At 39.2% G+C, this 26,155-nt stretch overlaps 1 protein-coding gene across 2 annotated transcripts in view; it reads left to right on the forward strand.

Annotated features, from left to right (window-relative positions):
• Nucleotides 1-26,155, forward strand: part of MAST3 (microtubule associated serine/threonine kinase 3) — a 1,680,970-nt gene that overhangs the window by 520,942 nt on the left and 1,133,873 nt on the right. For both annotated transcript variants that reach the window (XM_044090757.1, XM_044090758.1), the window contains 2 exons: nucleotides 13,072-13,229; nucleotides 21,800-21,875. In XM_044090757.1, the coding sequence (XP_043946692.1) occupies nucleotides 13,072-13,229; nucleotides 21,800-21,875 (234 nt within the window). The remainder of the gene's footprint in view (nucleotides 1-13,071; nucleotides 13,230-21,799; nucleotides 21,876-26,155) is intronic.

The raw sequence follows: 26,155 nt of genomic DNA on the forward strand, positions 1-26,155 counted from the left end.
TGTTCCCCTTCCTATGGCCCCATCTCCGAGAGGAGCCGTGGATTCTGGACCTGGTGCCAGATTTTCTGACTTGTCAGTCAGGAACGCTCCAGCCTTCTATCCAAACCCTCAAGCTGACAGCTTGGCTGTACCACCTCCAATCTTAGCCAGGCTTCCAGGCATATCCCCTGCTGTGTGTCACATTCTGGTCTCTCGTTATAAGACAACAACTAGAAAACTTTATGCTAGCAAATGGAAAAGGTTTTCTTGTTGGACTTCCAAGAATGACATAGAACCCTTTACAGTCCCTGTAAGTAAAATTTTAAATTTCTTAGCAGAGATTTTCAATGAAGGGGCTGCAGCACCTACCATATGAGTACAATTAGCCGCCATATCTGACTACCATATAGGAGACATGGGATCAAAAATAATGTTTCACAGATTGTGCAAAGCCTTCCTGAGAGGTACTTTTCTACTAAGGCCCCCAATAAGAGAACCACCACCTTCTTGGGACCTCAGTTTGGTACTGACAACTCTGATTCTACCAGCTTACCAGCCGTCTCTTACGAACTAAACTTTCTGACCTGAAAAAGTCTTTTTAACAGCCATTACTTCAGCTAGGAGGGTTTCAGAGCTCCAAGCTCTGTCCATACGCCCTCCCTATCTAGTTTTTCACAAAGACAGTGTCTCTCTTAGAACGAATCCTTCATTCCTTCCCAAAGTATGTTCTGAGATCAATTTAAATCCGTCCATTGACCTGCATGTCTTCTTTCCAAACTATGGCAACAGGGCAGAATATAAACTACACCAACTCGACATTCACAGATAGTTACAGTTCTACTTGCATAGAACAAAGGAGTTTAGAACATCTGACCAGCTATTCTTCTCCCTCTCAGATAACAGAAAAGGTGCACCAGTTTCTAGAGTTACCTTCTCAAAATGCCTTGCTGATACTATTACCTATGCTTATAATTCTCAACATAAACAATTGCCAGGAAAGATTGGAGCCACTCAACAAGAGCTATGTCAACTTCGACTGCCTTTCAGGGCGGACTACCTATGGACTGAATCTGTGCTGCAGCCACATGGGTCAATCCTCATACCTTCATCACTCATTACAAAGTACATGTGGACTCCCAAAACAGGGCTTCCTTTGGTTCCACTGTTCTGAAGAGCTTATTCCCTTGAGCCACCCAAGAAAGAAGGTGCTGGGGATGCTGCCCCAACCAGCAAGAATGAAGATCAGGTGGGACAACATAACATTAAGAAGTTATGTACTCACCATAATGTTCCATGTTTGTTGTCCTGATCTCGCCTTCATTCTTGCGTCCCACCCTCCTTTCCCCAACCTTTGCCCCTGGAGAGTCAAGAGGAAACTTTTAATGGTGTAAAATGTTCTCTGCTTCCCTTCTGGTCTCATGAGTCATAGGCTAAGAGTTGTGACCTTGTTTTTTTACTATATGTTTTCTAATTTGTTAGTAATCTGCAAACAAGATCTGGGTTATCTTCCCTAGGCATTATGGGGATAGGGTATAGCCTCTTTCCAGTGAAAGCTCCCGAGCTCTAGTAATAGGCCGACTCAGAACCGATGCTTGGTTCTGAACCCAACCAGCAAGAATGAAGGCAAGATCATGGACAACAAACATGGAACGTTATGGTGAGTACGTAACTTCTTATTTTAATTTTTCATTGAAATTTCATAATAATGTTTATAAATACATCTTTTAAATGCCTTTTTATTTTTCCTACATAGAATACTGAGCAGGTGGAGCATAAGGCTAAATAAACTAAACCTTTGCTCAGGCAATTTCCTCCTTGTGAATAAACTACTGACTTTAAGCTATTGTTTAATGTTATTGGACTCATTTTAAAAATACGCTGTGCACTATTGCCACATTTTCTTGCACTTTTAAAAGTTGTACCATAAAGATTGTGGTTCTTGTACATGTCTACAACATATTTGATATTGTTGGCTCTCTCATGAATGAAGGTGGGTCTATCTCCTACTATTCCTTTTAGTCTGTTGTCACTCTCTAAAATACACCAGTGTTTGCATATGTTCTTAATCAGCTTGGAATCTCTATTATACTCAATTGTCAATGCTGTTTGATATGACATTTTAAGAGATTTTCCAGCCTTGTCTATGCCATTGGTCAAGCATTGCTTGGGCAAATCACCTCTGCCATCCCCATCTCCACCGTTGTTTTGGATGTTGGGTGATCATGGTGTTTGCTCTATTAAACCAATACCTAAAAGGGGAATATGTCTATTACCCCAAAGATTGGAGACCTCATTACTTATAACCTGTACTAATCAATGGGGGGTTTGCCTTTCCACAAACATATTCTCTAACTTGACTGTTTCTATCTCAAATAGACCTCTCTCAGAGATTATATGGGCCAGTCTTACAAATTGTCCTTTTACCAAGCTTTTGTTTTCAAAATGGGTGACAGCTATTGAAATGTAAGTAACTATTAGACAATTTTGGTTTTCTAAATATGTTTGATAAAAACCTTAAGGACCCTTGATAAGAGTTGTGTCAAGGAATTTTATTTGTTATTGATCATAGTGATAAGTGAATTTCAAAAAAGTAGTAGTTCTATTAATTGTGGGATTAGAGATGCATCTGTCCACAAAATTAATATGTCATCCAAAAATCTTGTATAGTTTTGTGTTGAGCAAACAGTGAAGTAAACACGTGTTGACATTCCCATGATAACATCACTAAATTGTCAAAACTGGGGGCACAAGCTGCCCCCATTGCTACCCCTTTACTCTTTTACTCTGTTTAAAAAAATCACCTTCAACCTAAGTTAATTTGTAATATTATTTCCATAAAATCCAAAAGCAATTTAATTTCATTTGATGTTAGAAATTCAAAATTTAGTAGAGCATCATGAAATCATTTTAAACCAGAATCTTGGAGAATACATGAAAATAAATCAATGCCTACAGTTAAAAAGGTGACATTTTCTTCTTATAAATCTGGCTTAAGTCTATGTAAAAGAATCCCACAAATCTTTTAGCATATGTGTTTTTATCCCCTGGATAGGTTTTAACATCTTGTCCACCAAAACTGCACATAGATAAGTTTTTCACCCTGCTGCTGATACTACAACTCCACATTTGTGTTATTAATTGCTCAGACAGCATTGCATTACTGTATTATACACAGTGTAATAAAGCTCATACAGTTTTGAGTATTTCCTTTGTTCTTCCATTGAACTGCACTGTTTTCTGCAGTAAGGTGCTATAGACAAAGACTTTGGAGGTCGTTTCCCTTTCTCAGCAGTTGCCTAGCCATGAAGTTAGTATATTTAAGTAAAGGGATACCAGGTGGATTGCTTCCCTATAAAAAAAACACTTTGTATTGATTGATTTATTTTTTAATGGTAATTGTGTTTTCAGTTGTTTTTAATTATGTTGCTGTATTTGTTTCATAGGTAATGAGTTCAGAGGTCTTCCCTTTATTTGTTGGACTTGCACTTACTTTGTACAGTACTGCAGTGCTAGATTTACTTTTAATGTTCATATTCACATAGAGGATTATAGTAAAGTGTTATATTGTATAATGCGCTACATTTACTTTTAATGTTCATAGTTGGACAGTAGAGCAGTACTGTACTATAATGTTTGTAATAAAGTACCATACACTGTATTTTCTTCTAATGTCCCTTCTCAGACAGACTGTACTGTGCTGTACGTAGTGTAGCACAGTACTATAACAATGCGTTCACACACAACTGCTCAGTATCACACAAACAGTACTACACTGCTGTGTTGTTCACAGTATAATACTGCTCAGTAATAGCATATTTACAGGTCAATCTCAGAATTGGTGGATGAGTGGCTTTAGTTCGAAAATGTAGTATCACAAGAGTTTCACTGCAACGTGTTGTGCAAACCTTTGGAGCACTTTTGTTTCTGGGATTTTTCTCTTTTTGTCCACTGTGGTGCAATCATGGAGTTGGTAAATATAATTTGGGAAGGGGTGGTTCTTGCCCCCCTTGCAAAAAAAAATATATATTTTTGTATTTTTTAGTGTTTTCAATTAACTGGTTTTCGATATTTTTTCTTTTGGAAACTGGTGAGTCAAAGGAGAGTGCATTGATTGCTCATAGGTAAACAGTACTATAACACGACACTCCCTTCTTATGTCCCCATCACACGGTGCTACATGGTTGTTATACACTGTACTATAGAAGATTATGACTGAGCCACTAATTCTACTGCATGTTACCTGTTTGAGAAATGGATGTCAAATCACCTTGAGAGTGAAGCTTAAAAGGTGAATCTTGACATCCATTTCAAGAACAGAGATAGTACAGTGATGATGAAACTATGATACGCGTGTCAAAGGTGATACGCCACGATGTTTTGGATGACACATCAGCCGTTCACCAACACCCAAGTTACAAAAGAAACTGAATGAACAAAAATACAAGAAATATGTGACCCTGCACTTATCTATTAAAACTCAGCAACAAAAAAGTCATTAGTTGATGTTAAATCAAATGCAGTGTATTCCATATTTTTCTCAGTTCAAAATTACTATTAAAAGTAGGATAATTTTTTGGTGCACTATTTTAAGCCCAATTGTCAGTGCATATATCATTTTTTCTGTTGTAAGTCACTGATTCTCTTTTAGTTTTATAATGCATAGCAGCCCACATGATTGGACAGTTTTTTTTTAATAAATGAATATGTAAATATTGTTTCTCTTTTGTTCAATTGGGGGGACACCAGCAGAGTCAAGATAGGCAATTTCCAAATTTTTGACACACACAGCCCAAAGGTTCGCCATCACTGATGATTTATTTTACATTTGTTGACCGGGCTAGTCCAGCTGGATATATGTCCATTTTCAGTGGAGGCCCAGGGAGAAAAACTCCACAAATTACAACAACATAAAAGGTCAAGACAAAGACAATAACAGTATAATTTGGTACATAAGTTTTAACAATTATAGTACAAGCCTAAGATTATATATTTTATATTTCAGTAGGAAAAAAGGAAAAATTTATCGAAGAATAGATGAATAAGACTAATACATTTGTATTAGAAATGGTGTAGTGCAAATCTTTATAACATATTACAAAATTAGATACACCTAGTAATTTATGATAAGAGATACTAAGGTCTCACAAAAACCTAAGAAAGAAAAACACTAGAGATCAATAGAAGAACAGCAAACAAGGATGGATTTCTAGTGTTAATTAACACATAGGTTGTGATACTATATGAAGGTGTTTGATCATTCCACAGTATATACTTATTTACATGAGAAAAAATCCTAAGGAAGGTTAAGCTCACTAAAAATTAGTGAGACAACACAAGATCATGATCATGGGAGGCTAGGAATTGTGGGAGTCTAGTTAATAGTTAGGTACTTAGTCTGGGTTAACACAGGGGCATAGCCAGTGTGATTTGAGGTAGGGTTTAAGCTTGCTTTTAAATAAGCTGACAGAGGATATTGAGGTTAGCTGGCTTGGGAGGATGTTCCAGGCTTTACCTACTGTATTGGAGAACAAGGTGTCACCAGCTAAGTTGTTGGATTTTGATATTTGTACAAGTAGGTTATTAGCTGAGCGTAAGGTCTTGAGGTTATTATAGGGCATGACTAGGGATGTAAGTATGGGTGTATTTTGAGGTAAATACAGGATCTTATGGGCTACTATTAATTGATTGAAAAGTATTACATTTGGCAGCTCTAACCATCCTAACTGATTCAGATTGATACAGTGATGAGTTCTATAGGAGGACCCAGCTGCAAATCTGGCAATATTGTTGTAGGAAGATGTAAGTTTACTCAGATTACTTCTACATATTTTGGTATAGATAGGGGAGGCATAGAGCAAGGTAGAGATGAGGTGGGTACGAGCAATAGTAACCCTGGCTGGAGGTGTAAGAAAGGGTTTTATTCTATAGAGGGAACCTAGTTTCTTGTTTACTATTTTTATGGTGTTATTAATGTGAGGTTTAAAGGACAAGTTATCTATTAGTACCCCGAGTAGTTTGCTGGTTGGTTCAGGAGATATTATAGTTCCATCATTTGAAGTAATAGTGAAGTTAAGTGGGGAGGTTCTGCGGGTGGGGGTAAATAGTAGCATTTTTGTGTTTTTGGGATTAAGGATAAGACGTCTTTGTAGGAGCCAGTTTTCAACTGTACGAAAGGTCATTTGGGTTAGTGACTGAAGTTCTGATTGAGAAGCAGCAGCGCATATGAGTGTGGAGTCGTCAGCGTATTGGATACAGTCAGCTTGAAGAATTACAGAATGAAGGTCATTTGTAAAGATGGAGAAGAGTAATGGGCCTAATATAGATCCTTGCGGGACCCCTAGAGTGACTGGGACGTGGGAAGATAAAGTATTTTCCCATAGTGCAGCCTGTTGCCTGTTATGTAGGTATGATTGGAACCACTGTATAGTATGGTTGTCCAATGACAGGTTTTTGAGTGTGTCTATTAGGAGGTGGTGATTCACCATGTCAAATGCTTTGGACAGGTCAATAAAAACAGCTGAGGAAAGAGTATCAATATTACGATTACTGTTAATATGGTTAGTGAAGGATAAGAGAGCAGAGGTGGTGCTATGAAATGGTGTAAAGCCATGTTGACAGGGTGCTAATAAATTGTGATCGAGTAGGTAGGTTAACAGTTGTATGTGTATACATTTCTCCATTATTTTTGCCAAAGGAGATAGAATAGCTATGGGCCTATAATTGGACAACTCTTTGGAGTTATCACCCTTATGCAGGGGAATTATGTGAGAGACTTTCCAGATTCGGGGAATAGACCTTCAGAAATAGTTCTGTTAATGAGGATGGATATGGGGTAGGCTATGACTTTAGCAACTTTTTGCAGGTATTCTGCAGGTAATTTATCAGCAGAGAGAGTAGTGGGTTTAAGTTTCTGTATGAGGTTACAGATAAGTGAAGTGGGCACTGGCTGAAAATGAAATTGATGAGAATTATTGGTAAAGGTTGTGGCAGAGCCTGGGATGCTAGGGGATAGCTGGTTGGCTAGGGATTTTATGGTTTCAGTGAAAAAAGTATTAAATGAATCAGCTATTTGGATGGGATTATTGTGATCAGAGCCAGAGGGAGAGGGAGTACTTGAGCATCCAGGGTGTAGGAGGTTATTGATACTTCGCCAGAATTTTTGGGGATTATTTTGGTTGGTTTGTTGTAGTTGGTAGTAGTAGTTTCTTTTATCGGCTAATATGGCTTTTTTTGTTTCATTTCTTAGCTGTCTGAATTGCAGGTGGTCTGAGGAGCTAGTTGTTGAGCGCGATTTGGGCCATTGTTTATCTCTTTGGAGGATTTTTGTTTGGTCGTTTTGGTGAGCCATGGTGCGGTTTGGTTCTAATTCTAACTGCGTAATGGGGCATGGCTGTCTAAAATGGTTAGAAATTTAGAGTTAAAGTATTTCACGGCATTATCTATTGGGAGGTATTTCAGGGGTGACCAGTCACAGGTGACTAGTTCAGCTTGAAAGTGAGCAGGGTTAAAATTTTTGGTAGTGCGAATAGTTCTACAGATGGCAGAGTTTAGGATGACAGTTTTTGTTCTGATTAAATAGGTAAGCAAGTGATCACTTATGTCCTCAGGGAGGGTGCCTGTTTTATAGTTTAGTTGGGGGGTATTAGTGAGTATCCAGTCAAGGGTACTAGTTTTGTTAGTTTTATTGGTGCGGGTTGGGGATGTTATAGTTTGGGTAAAACCATATAAGTTGATATGAGTAGGAGGCTGCTCAGATATACAGGAGTTCCAGTTAATGTTAAAATCTCCAAGTATAATGGTTTCTTGGGGGTAGTTACTTGAGACCCAGCTGAGGATAGCCTCTAATGTGTTGATGTTATTGCCTGGGGGAAGATAGACACATGATAGATATATGGCTTTGCTTTTGTTAAGCTGAACCTTAGTTAGAAGAATTTCTGCATTGTTGCAAAGTGGAGGTTTGGAGTCTAACAAGGTAACTTGTAATCCATTCTTATAAAGTATGGCTACGCCTCCTCCTTTTTTAGTGTTATGGTCATGTCTTATGATATCATAGCCAGGGGGTAGAACTACACTGTCTTGTATTGATGGATTAAGCCATGTTTCAGAGAGACAGAGGATGTCAAAGGAATAAACATAAATAAGGGCATCCAGGTGAGCTATTTTGTTATTGATGCTACGAATATTAAGATGAGCTATCAGGAGAGAGTTGGGGGGGCTTGGTAAGTGTCTGTGTGATTGAATTTGTTTGGTGTATCAGGCTGTGTAGCTGTGATGGTGGTAGGACCTGGGTTAGGGTGTATATCACCATCTAACAGGGAGTGGACCTGAACTTTTAGGATGAGTTGTAGAAGTTTAAAAATTAGGTTCTTATTTTTTCTAGCTAGTGGGTTACATTGAGAGATGTGATGGAGTCTATGAAATATGGCTGCTGAGTACTTAGCTGAGGTGGGGAGGTTGCTAACACTATGAGTGGAGCTGGGGTAAGGACAGAGGTGTGTGTGATGTGGGTATGCAGTCCTAGGAATCTATGGTGTTCGTAGAGAGTAAGTAGATAGGAAATAAGTATAATTAGGAGTAGTAATAAAGGTAAGGGTTTACAGGATCCTTGAGCCATCTGTCTAGGTTAAGGTGGTTAAATGTAGGGATATTTGTGTATAGAGTGGTAGGGTAATTGATAAAGGTAAATGAGTGATGGTTCTTTAAGGGGGAGGAGATAGGGGTAAACTGAGAATATAACAGAGGTAATAGCACTTTAAGGGGAGGAGTTAGAGGTTGGTCCTAATGCATAGGGGTGTGGCAGTTAGAGTATAAGTTTAGGACCACTGGGGTGGATGGGATTTGGGGGCAGGGTAGGGGAGCGGAGTGAGCCCGCAGGGTGAACGGAGCGGGATGAGCCACAGAGGAGCCCACCCTAGGAAAACAATCAGAGGAGCAGTAAGCAAAGGTAAGTAAAGCAGCAGAGGGTAAGGTTACACAATGCCTTGATAATAGAGTATGCAGAGAGGGTTGGCAGTGAAGAATATTAGAAGAAAGAAAGAATGGAGTGGAAGTATTAGCTCTTCCAGAATATTAGAATCCAAGAGCTTGTAAGTTACTTAAAATTGGAGTCAGAATGGTGGTCTAAAGGAAACTATTGCCCTCTAGTTGACAAAAGCTGTATAGCAGAGGCAATATATACTGAGAAAAGAGTTCAGGGCAGTAAGTATGCTATAGAGGATTGAAGAGGAAGAACAGTAAAAATACTTGTAGTCTAAGAAGGGGGAAGGGGTGACAGGTATGGGAGCAGATAGTAAAGGCTGCCGGCTGTCCTGGCTGGTGAAAGTAAACTTACAACCTAGGATATCTCACACTAATTGTCTTAAGACTTTGGTTTAAAGTACGTACTTTACTTATAATTAAATTCCCTTGGGGACTGTAGCAGAGGGGAGGAAAGGTTCAGTTCCTTAGTTAGGGGAAACCTAATATAATACATAGAGCTGTAGGTGCTGTGATGAAATGTGACTTACAGGAAAAGTGTAGGAACACAAAGTGCTTTATTTTTGATTGGCCAACAGCTTTAAAAGCACTTCACTGCCATAATGTCTTGTTTGTATGTCAGTACAGAGTGTTTTGCAGGTTTTAAAGCTGATAAAGCTTTCTGATTATGTGTTTTGATGGTTGTTATGTGTTCTCTGGTGCACAACTACAGCATAATCGATTTGAAGGTACTTGGCAAAATTTGATATGGGCAAACCTATATTTTGCAAAGTGTATTTCTCATACCACAGAGTTCTAACTTCATTACAGTACTCGGCATTGTATAATATTGTTCTGTAACAGCACCTTCAATACTGATATTCTTAGTCACGTATACAGGGCTGTACTGTTGTACAGTGCCACACAGTGCTGTAGCATTATGTTCACTTTTAAATGTTCATAATCACACTGGCAGTATTACACTTTTGTATTGTATACAGTTTAATGCAGTACTTTTAACACTGCATTCACTTCAGATGTCATACAAAACAGTGTTGCACTGTTATTCTAATACAGTGCTGTAACACTACATTAATGTCTGCATCCTACACAACAGTCACTATGTTACTCTGGTGTGTCGCACAGTGTTTTGCAGTGGTGAATTACTACATTCACTCCTAATTCTTTGTCAGTGTAAGATAAAACTAAGAACCAAAAATAACAGCAGCAAAATGAAGATGTCAGTCTCAAATCCCATGAAATACTTTTATTCGGGCATAGAACCAACATGTAAAGCACTTTCATCAAATGGAGTTTGACTTCATCAGAACAGTGAAATGTGAAAGAAACAGATTTAAAATAGCCAGTGAGCACATTAATAAATTGATTAATGGTACCAATCTAAAAAAAATGTGTTAATATGTTATAAAAAAATCATACATTTAAACTAATTCATAATGCAACAAGTCCATTCTATTATAAATATATATATATATATATATATATATATATATATATATATATATATGAATATCCCTTTATTTCTCTAAAATGGGAATAAAAATACCTAAAATATACACAAATAAAAAATTGCACAAAAATATACATAATTAAAATTCATGTAATACAAATACCTGATATTGATGTTGAACTTTTTCATAAATATATTACCAATTAATTTCAATAATAAGAACTACTATTTAAATCCAGAATCACCAGAAAGTACACATGGAAATTAAATTTTGGCTGCTTTTTCTTTCAAGGCTGGTGCAATAGAGATGCAGTCATTAAGCCCTGGATGTATATTAGAAGCCAGGCATAAATATTTTGAATAAAAAAGAAAAGATGTGGCAATTACGTCTGGCTTCTAATATACATCCAGGGCTTAATGACTGCATCTCTATTGCACCAGCCTTGAAAGAAAAAGCAGCCAAAATTTAATTTCCATGTGTACTTTCTGGTGATTTTGGATTTAAATAGTAGTTCTTATTATTGAAATTAATTGGTAATATATTTATGAAAAAGTTTAATGTCAATATTAGGTATTTTTATTACATGAATTTTAATTATGTATATTTTTGTGCAATTTTTTATTTATTTGCGTGTATTTTAGCTATTTTTATTCCCATTTTAGAGAAATAAAGGGATATTCATATATATATATATATATATATATATATATATATATATATATTTGTTTTTATAATAGAATGGACTTGTTGCAGTATGAATTAGTTTAAATGTATGATATTTTATAACATATTAACACATTTTTTTTAGATTGGTACCATGAATCAATTTATTAATGTGCTGGGTTTGATTGGATGAATGTTTACCTAAACCGGTGTGTTCACTAGCTATTTTAAATCTGTTTCTTTCACATTTCACTGTTCTGATGAAGTCAAACTCCATTCGATGAAAGCGCTTTACATGTTGGTTCTATGTCCTGTTATTTTTAGTTACAATATAAGATAAAAACTTTATTACAATAGATCTTGATGGAGAAGAAGATGAAGACAAAGGCTTGCCTACTGCTCTGTGAGCTTTCTCAATTCCATAAGAAAGCCCCTCTTGTAAGTTTAAAGTCTCAGGAATTCAGGTATTCAGAAAATAAATTATATTCTCACCTTCCAATTTCTCTGGAAGACCAAAAATCCTGATGTTGCATCTCCTTTCCCTATTTTCCAAGTCTTCAGTCTTACAAAGTAAACAGGTGTTCTGTTTGAGAAGAAAATATGTTTGTCTTCCATCTATGTCATTTAATGCAATTTCCATGTCAGAAATTTTTGTTTGCTGCTGCTGAAGCAGTTCTTTAAGGATGTCTGTTTGTCTGAGACAATGTCCCCTTACATTTTCTAAGTTCTTTCGGAAACTGTCAGTCTTCAAAGACAGTTCCAACAGAGTAGATGTTACCAGTTGTAAGTCTCTCTTCAGGGAAGAATCAGTGTGGATGTGCTTAGAGCTGCTTATCTTCATTTACTGGTATATTCTCTAGATCAAACTGACAAGAAAACTTCTGAATATTTCCACCAAAGTTGAAAATAAAAAAAAGGCCAGACTGTTGTTAAAATGTTGTTATAGAAGCTTCCTAAAATAATTATTTTCCTGTATTTAGATGTAGTTATGCAGAGCTCTAAAAATATGCTGTCTTCATTTAGCCATCTTGGCTCCACCCCCCACTATATTCACTCCTAATGGTCATGATCACCTCGTAACATATTTCGTTATTGTATACAATACAGTATACATGCCAAGTGAACATGTATATTTACTGCTAGTGTTTATAGTCTCATATGGCTGTTCTGTTGTATTGCACACTGTGTAATACATAATGCAATATTAATTTCTTTGTTATTTGTTCTCTGTTCACTTCTGTGTTGTAGTGAGGACAAAATTTCACCATGTCCTGGTGGAAAATGAAGAAGGGCTTACCTTAATATGGTAATACATGTGTATTACCGTATTAAGGTGAGTCCTTGCTCATTTTTCACCAGGACAGGGGCTGTATTATATATTACCATATTAAAGAAAACTCCGGTATGCGTAACTGTATAGTACAGCACCCCTTTTCCATGCATGTAGCTTGAAGAGTATATTAGCATATCCAGTATGTTGGGGATTTCACCAATAAACTGCAAAAAATGTTTTTTTCTTTAGATTACGTGTTACTAGAATCTGTAGCAAGTACCAGAAATAATGCACACTGAATAGGAAAACAGCCCAGTCTTTCAGTATTTGCTTGGAAACAACTTGGCATTTTGGAACTCAGAAAATTATGCCATTTGAGAAAGTCCAGAAACTTTGAAATGTGTATTGTGTGTTGATCTAAAGTTTATTTTTTCATGTTTGTGTCTAACAGATGTACCATCTTTAACAGAAGCTTTACATAATGTAGACACACACATATATAATTAAAGTTAGAGTGATGCTTCTGTTCTGTAAAAATGCTTTAACCAACAAACCCCTTAAACACTCTTCAGTAGTATAGAGAATACAGATATCAGGTGGGGAAATGTTTAAAGTTCAGCCATAATTTCTGCAGTGGTTAAAGACTTCAGTTGAGGCGTCCATTGCCTTGACTTTTTATGAGGGTATCTGGAGTATTGTCCACAGTAACGAATGTGATTTTCTTCACAGTCCTCTTCCTCCTCTCAGGAGCGGCTACACCAGCTTCCCTTCCAGCCCACACCAGATGAGCTACACTTCCTTTCCAAACATTTTCGCAGCACAGAGAGTGTTGGTGATGAAGATGGCAGGCGTTCACCACATATGCGTCCACGCTCCAGAAGCCTCAGGTAAGTACTGTTTTATGAATTTCAGGCTCTGTTGAAGAGGTGTTTATGTTGCTATCATTGCTATTTTAATTGCTGATATTTTTTTATTCAACAATGTGAATGTTAATTGGGGATGGTGAAGTCCAAGTTGGAAGATGTGAAACAGAATAGACTACAATGGATCATCTAGTCTGTTTGCTTCCACCCAGCCTCTATGCAAATAGATCTAGATGTCTGTAATACTGCTTGTGCTGTACAAAATCATTAGTTCTTATTTTATGAAAATTACCCAGATTTTTATTTCTGTGTCTTTATTATCTTGCATATATTGTTTTGACCTAAGAGAATTTGTAAATATCAAGTTTGAGTTGCATGACCTTAGTTAAAAATAAATAAATTCAGCACACATTTATTCTGTGTGTCCACTGACCATTGCAGTGCACATGTCTGCAAAAGTCACTGTACAGCAAGATGCAGCATATATGTAGTTTTATGTGCAATAAAAGTTCCTCTTTGTCATCTTATAATCTTTAAGACTCCACATGCATTATGTGATAGGAAGCTTTCCTGCAGGCCAGAATACTATGGGTGTTTGATCTTTGGGGTTACTGTATTCATTGGGATTTGAAAGTAGGGAGTTAGAGATGTGATGTTGGGGTATACTTTCCTTTAAAGAGTAGACTAAACTGAACATCCTTCTGCAAACTCAGGAACTTGTGATGCTTGTCATGTTTCATTGTTGCAGTAATAAACCATATGGATGCTCCTTGTTGTGGTATTCCTTGGCTGGCCAATTTAACTACCTCCTCCTGGCCTCACGGAGACACTGCACCTGACATCAGGACATCTGGATATAAGAGTGGTCCCCAGCACCATTTTAAAGGTCTTTCTTGCCATCGGAGCCTGAAGCATCCTCATTATAGACTACGTCAGTCAGTCAGTCAGTCAGAAGACCAGAGTGCTTCTCAAAGCAAAGTTTCCTGTTGGGAAGACTTCCTTTTCTTTCTTCATTGTGTGTACTTAGATGAGCTGTACAACTAATATCTGTCTTGATTGTGGAAGAGAGTTCACATCAGGAATTTCACTCCCTTTGTGTTTTCTACTTAGCCCCGGAGGATGACCATCCCTATTGTCCCTATTGTGCCTATTTCTATAAGCACACTATTCATTATAGGTAATGGGTTCATCAATCAATACTTAGAGAAAGTAAAAGTTTGTTAGTGATCCTCGCTCATTATAGCATCCAACAGTCCTTCTCTTGACAACATAGGGAAAAGTGTCTGAAACTTCACAGGATAGCAGATGATACAGTTTCACTCTCAGTCAGTCTGCCCAGACTTGTGATTGTTGAAGGACAGGAGACTCGTTTGCTGTCCCCTAAGATGACTGAGAAAGTGTTGAATGCTGCTGTTGAGTTCCATTTAGAGTCTAAATCGTCTTTGTCTCCTGACCTTTCTACTTCCACACAGGTCAAAGAACTAGGATTGTCTGTTAGGTTCGAGACTGCTTTGCAGGCCACAGTGTCTAACTCCCTTGTTAGGGCTTCCGATATGGAGGGGTGGAATCCTGAGAACCTCCAGCTGGTCATTAGTTGATTGTGCACAGGCTGCAGCCTGGTCACAGTACCTCCTTCACCAGTTTCAGGACCAAGCCTAAGACTAAACCTAAAAGGATTCTTTCTTCCATGTTTCAACCTAGGCCTTCAGGCTGTCAACTCTCACAGCCCTGTCAGCAGGATCTGCTTAGACTGGCTGAGGATTTACTCCACATTGTGACTTGTAGACATCTGAGGACTTCTCCCCTGGCTCCATAAAATGAGATAGTATTTCCATTGGGAAGCTCAGGATTACCTTCAGTTTAAAAAGAGGATCAGAGAATTTCTAAAGCTACCTGAGCATAAACCTTAGTCCATTCCTCTTCAGTACTGTAAGTTTTGGATTGATGTTTTTTTCAGACTAATATCTGCAAGCTTACTCACAACCACCTGCTCATAGGAAGCCAGACTGGTACTACAGGGTCTTGGATTCCCACAAACACATTTTTTAGGAATCCTACTGTTGATCCTCAAGTGGGGGACTCATGATCCGAAGGGAGCTTAAAGGCAGCACTTCCAGGAATGCATTGTCTAATGATGAAGGGGGGAGAACCCTGGATCATTTTGTCAAAAACATTTATATTTCTGCCACCATGGCTATGAGCTCTCAGTTGTCAATTTCATATGGTTAAATACCTAGAAACTGCTGGACCATATGAAAGATAAACTGGAGGAGATGGAAGACAAAGCTATGTCCTGGAAAAACTTGTTTTTCCCCCTTTCAATCCTGTTGCTGTAGCTGACGTTCAATTCCTGTCTTGGAAAACTGCCTTTTTAGTGGCTATTACATCAGCTAGATGGGTTTTAGAACTCCAAGCATTCTTGCACTGAGCTTTTTCTCATTTTTCACCAGGACTGGGTTTCATTTAGGGCTAATGTCTCTTTCATGCCTAAAATGATTTCTGAATTTACCTTTAATCCATTCATTCTTCTCCCTGCATTCTTTCCTCATCCTCAAAATAGGGAAGGATGTACCCTTCATTTGCTTGATGTTCATAGGCAACTCAGATGCTCTCTGGACAAAATAATATCCAGACAATATTTTGTAGCCTTTGCTAGTAACAAGATGAAAATCCTATCAGCAAACAAACCATTTCTAACTGGATTTTAAACTGTTTTGCCTTTGGTTGCAAACATCATGGAAAACAAATTTCACTTTGTATCAAATCTCATTCCACTAGAGCTACTGCTACCACCAGTACCTTTCTTAGAGGGGGTCCCACCAGGGGAAATTTTAGAGGCTGCCACTTTGTCCTCTATAGTGTGCAAAGGTGCAAACAATCATCCCATTTTCTCCAAATCCATGGCTACTTTTGCCTCTGCAGTCTTGCAGAGCATTCTAGTCTATCCTTAAAATTTCCATTTTCTTCCAACCTTCCACGTTCTCGGCTTTGGGAATCCTGTCATCTGGTTATTACTACAACAGTGAAACAGTCAACATTGTACAGTTGTGTCAACTTAATATAAATGTAGATTTCTGAGTGTCTTCACTGTTGCAGTATACCTTCCCTCCCCCATCCCCTCTCTCTTGCTTCAGGTGAGATGGGCATCCCCTTCCCTTCCCAATGCCTCTTCTTCTTTCTACTTCTCTTTAGGGTTCCTTCCCAGCACAATGGTAACTTTTTGGTTCCTTGTGCTCTAGTCCTGTAGCTTTTGTTGGGGAAGCTCCTCCTTTTTTTCTGGAAGCAAGAAAGATCTGTAAGATGGCACTGGCCAATGATCCTTATACCCAGATGTCCTGACAAGGCATCCATCAAGCCAGGAGTCTTTTATTTATTTTATTTGACATTTGTTTACCGGGAAAGTCCAACTGGACACTGCTCCTTTTTCAGCAGAGGCCCGGGGAGAAATGGTCCATGAGTAACAGTAAATTTTCATGCACACATTGCAATAATTACTAAAGTAAACAAAATGCAGTATATATAAGTATATACAAATTTGTTACATCTTGACAACAAAACCTGAGCTTTCAACATAGCTAGTACTATTTGTAGGTATGACTTATGTCAAGATATAAGGTTAAGACAGGTTGGTAGGAACAAAGGATTAAACACTGGGGGAGAAGTTGGATGTGTTTTGGGTGTACTGTAATGTATGAGAGCACTCATGAGGCGTTAGTACAGGAAAATAGCCACTTATTTTTTGGTGAGCTTTAAGTGATGGTTTAAAGTAGTTAGTGGATGAGATTGAGAGAATGGAGTTAAGAAGTTCTTAAGTTCCATATATAAGATATATAGTTGGAAAATAAAGATTCTCCTGCAGTGTTATTGGCCTTGGAGACGGTGAGTAAGTTCTTGTTGTTAGAGCAAAGTGGTCTGCTGGAACTGTAAGGAAGGATGAGATTTTGTGGTGCAGGGGTTGTGTTACAATTTTGTGAGTTAGAGAGAGTTGGTTGTAAAGAATAATGTTGGGAAGCTCAGGCCAGTCTAGTATCCTTAAAGCTGTACAATGATGTGTTCTATATGGGCAGTCAGATGCAAATTTAGCAATTTTATTATAACATGCTTCTAGCTTAGATAAGTCAGTTTCCTTAGATTAGTTAAAATTGGAGAGGCATATAGTAGAGTGGAGAGCAGATGGGTTTGTGCTAATGTAATTTTGGCCATTGTGGTCAGGAACCTTTTGTGCCTATATAGACTTCCAAGTTTCTTATGGACTTTTTTATAGTTAGGGAGACATGCAAGTCAAATTTTAGGGTATTGTCTATTTCCACTCCAAGAAGCTTTGTATGGGTTGTCGGGGAGATCACAGTATTGTCTTTGGCTATTATGTTAAATGTTGGGCATGAGATAGATGTCTTGTTAGGTTGGAAGAGTAATAATTTAGTTTTGTTTGGGTTCAGAATTAGATGGGCATTGGCTAACCATGTTTCAAAAGAAGTGAAAGATTTCTGTGTTTGGGTATGAAGACCTGAGAAGTGGCAGCACAGATAAGTGTTGAATCATCTGTATACTGTATTAAAGAACTATGTGGAGTAGCTGTATGTAGATTACTAGTAAAGAGGGAGAAAAGGAGTGGGCCCAAGATAGATCCTTGGGGGGATACCAATGGATAAAGGAAGGCATGGAGATAGGTCACCCTACCGTAAAACAGATTGTTGACGGCCAGATAAATAGTTATGAAACCATGCTGTGGCAGATGGTGAGAAGGATAGTTCAGTTATCTATTAGTTTGGAATGGGGGACCATATCAAAAGCTTTTGATGGGTCTAGAAAGATGGCAGACACAAAATTGTTGTTCTTCCTGTGATGGTTTATGGTATTACTGAAGGATAAGAGAGCTGTAGTGGTACTATGTGATGGGCGAAACCCATGCTGAGTGTTTGCGAGAAGGTTATTTGTTAGTACGAATTTCATGACCTGGAGCTGTAGCTTAGAAAGAGGTGAAAGAATAGCAGTTGGCCGATAGTTTCAGTTCTGTGGAAGGTCCCCCTTTATGAAGTGGGATTACATGGGAAATTTTCTACAGTTGAAGGACCTTGTTTTTTGAGAATGAATCTATTTGTAAGGATTGTTACTGGGAAGGCTACAGATTCAGCTGCAATTTTGAGGTATTCACTGGGCAAGTGTAGTAGGTTTTAGTTTCTGTAGTAGTTTTTTATAGTGGCTGTAGAAACTGGGGAGGAAGAGAATGAGGTATTGCTGGTTGTAGACTTGGCTGGTTTGGTACAAGGAGTAAGAGTTTGCAGTTTGGAAAGGGCAGTTATAGATTCATTAAAATGGTAGCTATGCTATCGGAATCGTTGTGGATGTTTGGCGTGGGTGTAGTAGATTTTCCTGGGTGAAGGATTGAGTTTATAGCTGGCCAGAGTTTTTGAGGGTCTTTTTGATATGTTTTTTGAATGTTATTATAGAAATTTATTTTATCCTGTTTTATTTGTTTTTTTGCCTTATTTCTAAGTTCTTGATACTGTTTAGAAACTACTGTGTTAGTCTTACGGCATAGTTCCCAGGCTTTATCTCTAGTTTTCAGAAGGGCCCTAGTATCTCTGCTTAGCCAGGGGGGATAGTTTGATTTTACTATGATGGTTCTAACAGGGGCATGTGCATTTAATACATCTAAGATAGATTAGTGGTTCACTGCATCATCTAGGTCAAGGCATTTGAGTGGAGTCCAACTGCACCTTTGTAGGTCAGCTAGGAAGTTGAAAAGATTAGTTATATTGTTTTCTGAGTTGTTTCAAGATAGTAGGTTTTGGTGGGAATGTGTGTTATCGTATAAGAAATGTGGGTGGGTGGTCGCTCAGACCATCAGGAAGGCAACCTGATTGGAATGAGTGAGAGGAGTTATTTAATAATATCCAATCAAAGGTGGATTGTTTTTTACTACCTTTATCTCTTCGAGTAAGTTCTTGAATAGTTTGAGTAGGGAGTTAAATCTCTGGTACTTGGGACTTCCAAGGGCTACCCCAGCAAGGAATACCCATATGGTTATTACTGCAACAGTGAAGACACTTGAACATCTTCATTTATGGTAAGTTGGCACAAGTGTATTTTCGCCCAACTGTCATACACATGGAAGTAGAACAGTCAAGTGCAATTTTTTTACAGGAAGAGTAAATATGTTAGTGTTTAGCAAGCACCTCTTCCTGCAAAACTGGGACTTTGTTTGGCAGTTGATGTGTAAAATAGCTCTTGCCAGATACTAGGTCGGCAGTCTAGCTTTACATCATTAAATAGTTTAAAAACTGTTTCTTTTAAGTGCCATGCAAAGAGTGTAGCTTCTTTAGCCCTCATTGGGATGTTTGTTCTCATCATTTTTAAGGCAAATTGTCTTTGTTTCACCTAAGCCTAAATATGGCAGCTGCATTCTTTTACACAAGCCCTTACGAGTTTTTCTTTTAATTACTAGTGTCAATGCTAAGTTTAAGTAGACTGAGGAATATCAAACACTGCATTGTATGTATGGCTCAGTGTTGCATGATTGAACCTGTATGTTGGAATGAGGGGATAATTCCTAATCTGCATGACTTGGCATCTTTCCCTAATGCTAGTACTGTGATTCTGACTTCCAAATTGGCAACTGCTGTAAACCCAGAGCTGGATTTGCACATACCTTTGAGCCACACAGAACCGGTAAGTACCAAGGGAAAAGTAATGTAGGAAGTTAAGTCACTCAGAGTGAGCACATTCTTCTTAGAAATCATATCATCTTGTCGGCACTTTGGCATTTATATGAAATGTATAACCTGACTGCACTACTAATTGATTGATGACCTGTTAATCCTTCTTAAAGGCAGTGGGTATTGTAACTTCCTGCACTAGTGTGTTTTTTTCTCATTTGGGGCTGTGAATTTTGTCACTGCTAATACTGTTATGTAGGATAAAGCGAGAAAGAAAATGAGACTGCTGTAGTCATTTGTAGTGGTTATTTCACACCAACCGATGAAGGGTTCCTTTTCTCATGCCTTTAACGCAGACAGGAAAGACTGTTCATTCGCTAACTTCCTTGATCCGCACTTTACAAATAAAAGACCAAGACTTATTAATGCTGAGATTTCCTACTACAAATTACATTGTTTATTTCTTTACAAGATGAAAAGGCCGGTGGTATAGGAATAATTGGTTTGTACCATGTGATGCTGGAAGCTGGAACAGCTGTAATCCTTAACATGAGAAGGTGACAGCTGACATTAGTGTAATCATTCCATGCCACGGTAAGCTGGTATCTAGTACTGGTATGGAACTCATGCCACTGTGGCACTTGTAGATAATATAATTTGTTGCATGACATGAGGAAATGGTTGCTGATACTGAGCTAATCGTTGCAAGCCACAGAAATTTGGGAGAGAGGGCAGTTGATGCAAGTTTAATCATTGTATGCTATGGGGAAATGGAGGCTGCAGTGTAGTTTTAACCATTGCATGCCATTCGATGTAGTAGCTTATACAAGTTTAATCATTACATGTAGTGTAGTGCCGGGCGACTCCCAACGTGTGGGGGATAGTTTTGCCATCTGGTGCAAGTGTGATCATTTTCATGCCATTGATAGCTGGGACATGTATAATTATTCTACCCCTTGATAGCTGGGACATGTATAATTATTCTATCCCTTGATAGCTGGGACATGTATAATTATTCTACCCCTTGATAGCTGGGACATGTATAATTATTCTATCCCTTGATAGCTGGGACATGTATAATTATTCTACCCCTTGATAGCTGGGACATGTATAATTATTCTACCCCTTGATAGCTGGGACATGTATAATTATTCTACCCCTTGATAGCTGGGACATGTATAATTATTCTACCCCTTGATAGCTAGGACATGTATAATTATTCTACCCCTTGATAGCTGGGACATGTATAATTATTCTACTCCTTGATAGCTGGGACATGTATAATTATTCTACCCCTTGATAGCTGGGACATGTATAATTATTCTACCCCTTGATAGCTGGGACATGTATAATTATTCTACCCCTTGATAGCTGGGACATGTATAATTATTCTACCCCTTGATAGCTGGGACATGTATAATTATTCTATCCCTTGATAGCTGGGACATGTATAATTATTCTACCCCTTGATAGCTGGGACATGTATAATTATTCTACCCCTTGATAGCTGGGACATGTATAATTATTCTACCCCTTGATAGCTGGGACATGTATAATTATTCTACCCCTTGATAGCTGGGACATGTATAATTATTCTGCCCCTTGATAGCTGGGACATGTATAATTATTCTACCCCTTGATAGCTGGGACATGTATAATTATTCTACCCCTTGATAGCTGGGACATGTATAATTATTCCACACTGCTGGCAGTAGGCATTATTACTGCTACCCATGGCAGTATTTCCTCCTGTAGGAAATCATTTTAGGAACTGGTAAAGCTTGCTGATGACATGTACTTGGGTCACTGTTGTGCTGCTGTATTAGTTTGCTGTCGGTTACCTTACTCGTCCTGGTAGAGCAGTGACATAGCGGTTTAATTGATGTAATACAGTAGCTTACCACTTTTTCACTTTTCTTTTTCTTTTCTTCCTAGCCCTGGGAGAACATCTGGTTGCTTTGATAATGAGATCATTATGATGAATCATGTTTACAAGGAAAGGTTCCCAAAGGTAAGTTATTTTATTACTGCATGGTATGACTGAATAAGTGACCATAATTCCATTAAAATGTGCAGCAATTTTCATGTGAACTTATAAGCTGTAGGAAGACATTACTTTGTACAGCTAAGCCATGGATGATTAGTGGTTAAGTAAGTAAAAGGGTGTTGCTGAAAAAGCCAGCTCTGTTAGCATAGAGAGATCAAGCTCGATTTATGATTATTACCTGCGTGACCAAATACTTTCAGCAGCTCAAGCGTCTGTTAAAGCTGGTGGGGGAGTAAGTGAGGAACAATGATGGTCTGCCTGCTTACCTATCCTCGGGGAAGGAATGGAGGCACATACTCAAGGCAATAATGCCCATGGTAGAGTTTCTGGTGTAGACCAGGGATTCCTCAGAGGTGCTTGTCTTTATAGCCAACATGTTCAACTGATGGTGTCTAATGAAGCATTGGCATGCATAGCAAAGGCCCTTTGGATGCTTACGAGCTTGCACAGGGGGAAGGTAGGGTTTAACACAGATTTCTTCCTCACAGGTGATGGTTTCCACTGCTAGTTTACTTAAATCTAACCCCTTGGATTGAATGGAGTGTAATATTCTTGTTCTAGGGAATAGATGGGTTTCTTGGTGGTCAGGAGGGACAGGTTCAGTGGTTAGTGAGAGGTTGGACCGAAAAGAAAAGCAAACAAATGTGTTTTTGAAATGGTTTATCCAGCTGAATTTTAGCTTTGCAAAACAGGAAAATCAAGTTACAGTGACATGAACTGGCAAATGAAGCAAGTACAGCATGTCTAATGACACAAATATGTATTTGGTACAGTTTTCATGCACTGGTGGAGTTTGTGCATCTGCAAACATGGTTGCCTTTTGCTTTGCAAAATATAAGCCAAGCAGTACAGACTGTCCTTCTGTTGTGCAAGCATTGAAACCAACGTGCATCAGGCAGTAACCACTTGAAACGTTTTTCTCTGAGGTATGGCAGTCTTGCAGCTAGTGTATGTATGGCCACATCTATGCCTTACTGTAACTAGTGAACTGCTTCCATGTGCCTCATCCCAGAGCAACAGATTCTAATTGTCCAGGAGCCAGCAAATCCCTCCTGTCTTAGTGAGCATGCTTTCAATAGGTCATATTTCTCCTACCCCTCTACCCCTGCTTTTCCTGCACCCAAGCAACTATTCAGAGTTTGGTTACCTTGGTCACAGTGTAGTTTTACCCCTGTTCACCACAGAGTCCATGTTTAAGGTATCAGAACCAGTTTGTTTCGTCTGCTGACTGTGCGCATGCATCCTCTTTGTGTTTTTTATAATGTCATATCCTTCTATATCACTGTTGCAGTATTCTTTACATAAGGGATTCACAGCCAAGGGTAGCCCAACATCCAGCCAGTACACCAAAGGCTTAGGAATTTATAGATGTCATAAGTGACTCATATGCTCCCCGCATAAATCATAGGGCATAAAGCTGACATACTCATCCCTTCTTTGCCATCAGTACAAATTTCATCATTGATTATTGGTCTGAACACCCCCCTTCTTCTTTGCTGGTTGCAGAACCGTGATTCGGATAACAAGAAACCCCAATGGGACATGTATCTATTTCTATTTTTATTTTTATTTTGGTGTGTTTACATTTCATCCAGAAAAGCAAAATGTCAGTGTGGGAAGCAGATTCCCGATAAAGATTGTCACAAGCAGTGTCTCTTCTGTTTGGGTTCTTTTCACGACCATACGCAGTGAAGTTCTTCATGTTTCACTGTTGCAGTCATCACACTTGGGTTATCCTGCCAGGGGTAGCCCTCAGTTGGCCCAAATACCAGAGGCTTAGTATTTCTGTGTCGGTTGCTGTTGCTCCAGGACTAACGTCAGGTTGTCAGTGGTATAAAATCAGGCAGCCGACACCATTACATCAGTCTTTCTTGCCGAGGAGCCAGAAGCAATTTGCACGAGTGCCGGTCGGACACTACCTGAGTTTTCATTTCTGAATTGAAGTTGAAGTCTTCTAAAGCTAAGTACCTCGTTAGGGGTCCTTTGTTCCTGCTCTAACCGATGTCAGAAAAAGGTAACAATTGTCTTGCCTGTGGAAAGCAAAATACTACACCGAGACTTCCATTCTTACTGCGTCACCTGTTTAGGCCCAGACCACGACTTCCCTTGCTATCGTTTTTGTGCTTTGTTCAACCCCAAAACTATACGTCGTCAGGCCCTTATTGTAGCTAGATATTTTCGCTCTAAGTCCTCTATCTCCGATATGGCTTCGGTAAGCCATCTGACTACCTATCTTCTGAAAAAAACGTAAGAATAAAGACAGAGACAGACTGCACAGGTCCAAAACCGCCGCCGACGCGTCGATTAAGCTAATCGTCAGTTCTCCGGTCCTCAGTAAGATGCTTTTGCAGCCCCTGATGCCCGCTTCTGTGGATTCGCAGGCTGCTACTGAGACCCTTTGCTGGTATGCCGCAAGACTCTTCTTCAACTAAGGATCCTGCGGATGTTTCTACCTTGGATGGGTCCGGAGCCGCTGAGCAGGCACCGGCATCCGAGGTAGTTCTTTACACTACCGATACTCTACACAAACCGACGACTTCTTTTGCATCGTCAGTTCTTTCTAAAACTGCCAGGTTTCTAAGGCCCAAGGTACAAACTATGCCAAAAAAAACGACGACCCATGCTCAGGCACCTGCTTCCATCCCTCAATCTCAAATGCTTAAAATGGATGAAGACCTTATTATGCTTAGGGGAAGCCGGGCTACCCCTTCCAAAAGAAAGAGACTTGTCCCCAGTGGTTTTATCTGAACAGGAGTCCGATGACTCTGATGCTTCTGAATATGAAGACATGCAACCCCTCTCTGCTTATGAGGATTCTGATGCAGAGGAATCCATTCCTTCTGCCTCTCCACCCGAGGATTTTTCGTTTGGTGAAACCCTACATACCTTAAGGGAGTATTTCCAATGGGAATGTCAGGACTATCGTCAGTCAAAAGAGAGACTCAGGGAATTCTTAGATTTATCACAGCACAGACCTTTAGCCATTCCTCCTGTCCTGGATGTTGTGGATGATGTTTGTATGGAATCCAGTTTGACTCCTGACACCCTTCCTCCTGCTCCCAGGAAACCTAACAGGTACTACAGAGTCCCTGACTTTCACAAATTCCTTTTCAGAAATCCTACTGCTGACCCAGAGATCTTCTCCCAAGGATGTAAAGGAATTAAAGCAACCTCAGCTAAGAATCCCACCCCCTCAGACAGGGATTCCCAAGCTTTAGACAGATGGGGTAAAAAAGTGTACACCTCTGCAACTCTTGCTATTAGAGCACTAAATTGTCAGTTCCACATGCTGAAATATCAGCAGCATGCCATGGAACTACTCAAACAGAAAATATCTTCCTTTCCTGCTTGTGCAGAAAATAAAGAATTACAAGACCTTATGCATTCTGCAAGCCAAGTTAATAAGCACACCTTGCAATGTGGCTTTGACAGCCTAGAAGCATCTTGCAGGGCAGCAGTCACTGGTTCTGTCCTTAGAAGGCATGGCTTGGCTTAAGGAACAGACCTTTCCAGACCATGTCAAATCAAAATTATTGGATGCTCCATTGAACAAAGACCATTTGTTTGGCACCATGGCAGAAGATGTCTTAAAAAAAATGGAAGAAAAAGCTAAATCTATGCCGACAGTTAAAGACTTTTTACAGGTCCAGCCTCCGAGGTTCAGTAGGCATTGCCCCTCCAAGCACTGGTCCTTTCCGGCCCCCTCCAGGCCAGCTCAGCCCAGACCCAGGGGAAACAGAACCCCCAGACAGCAGTCCCAGAGAAATGCAGAGATCTAAGCAATGGAGTTCCTCCTCTTCAAAAACAAGGAGTGCTAAGCCACCCCCTTATGGTAAGAACTCACAATGACTTCACATCTCCACCCCTTACGTTTGACCACCTGCTTGTGCCGCTAAGAGGAAAACTCTCCTTTCTTGCAAACAACTGGGCCTCTATTACCAACGATCGATAGGTCCTCAACATAGTATCCCAGGAATACAAATTTTATTTCCATACTCAGCCAACCCAGAAGGGTTTCCAGAGCTTCCTCCAATCCAGTGGACAGAGGCCAGAAAGCAAGTCCATTACCTGCTCTCCATGAGGGTAATTCAACGTGTTCCTGCAGACCATATAGGCCAAGGTTTCTTTTCCAGACTTTTCCTGGTACCCAGAAAACAGGGCACCTGGCACCCAATCCTAGATCTATCCATTCTAAACACCTTTCTGGTGATACCAAAATTCAAAATGCTCACCCTCCAGCAGCT

The sequence above is a fragment of the Protopterus annectens genome, chromosome 13.part0 (assembly GCF_019279795.1).
Source record: "Protopterus annectens isolate FY-2018-M chromosome 13.part0, PAN1.0, whole genome shotgun sequence".
In the NCBI taxonomy this organism is placed as follows: Eukaryota; Metazoa; Chordata; order Ceratodontiformes; family Protopteridae; genus Protopterus; species Protopterus annectens.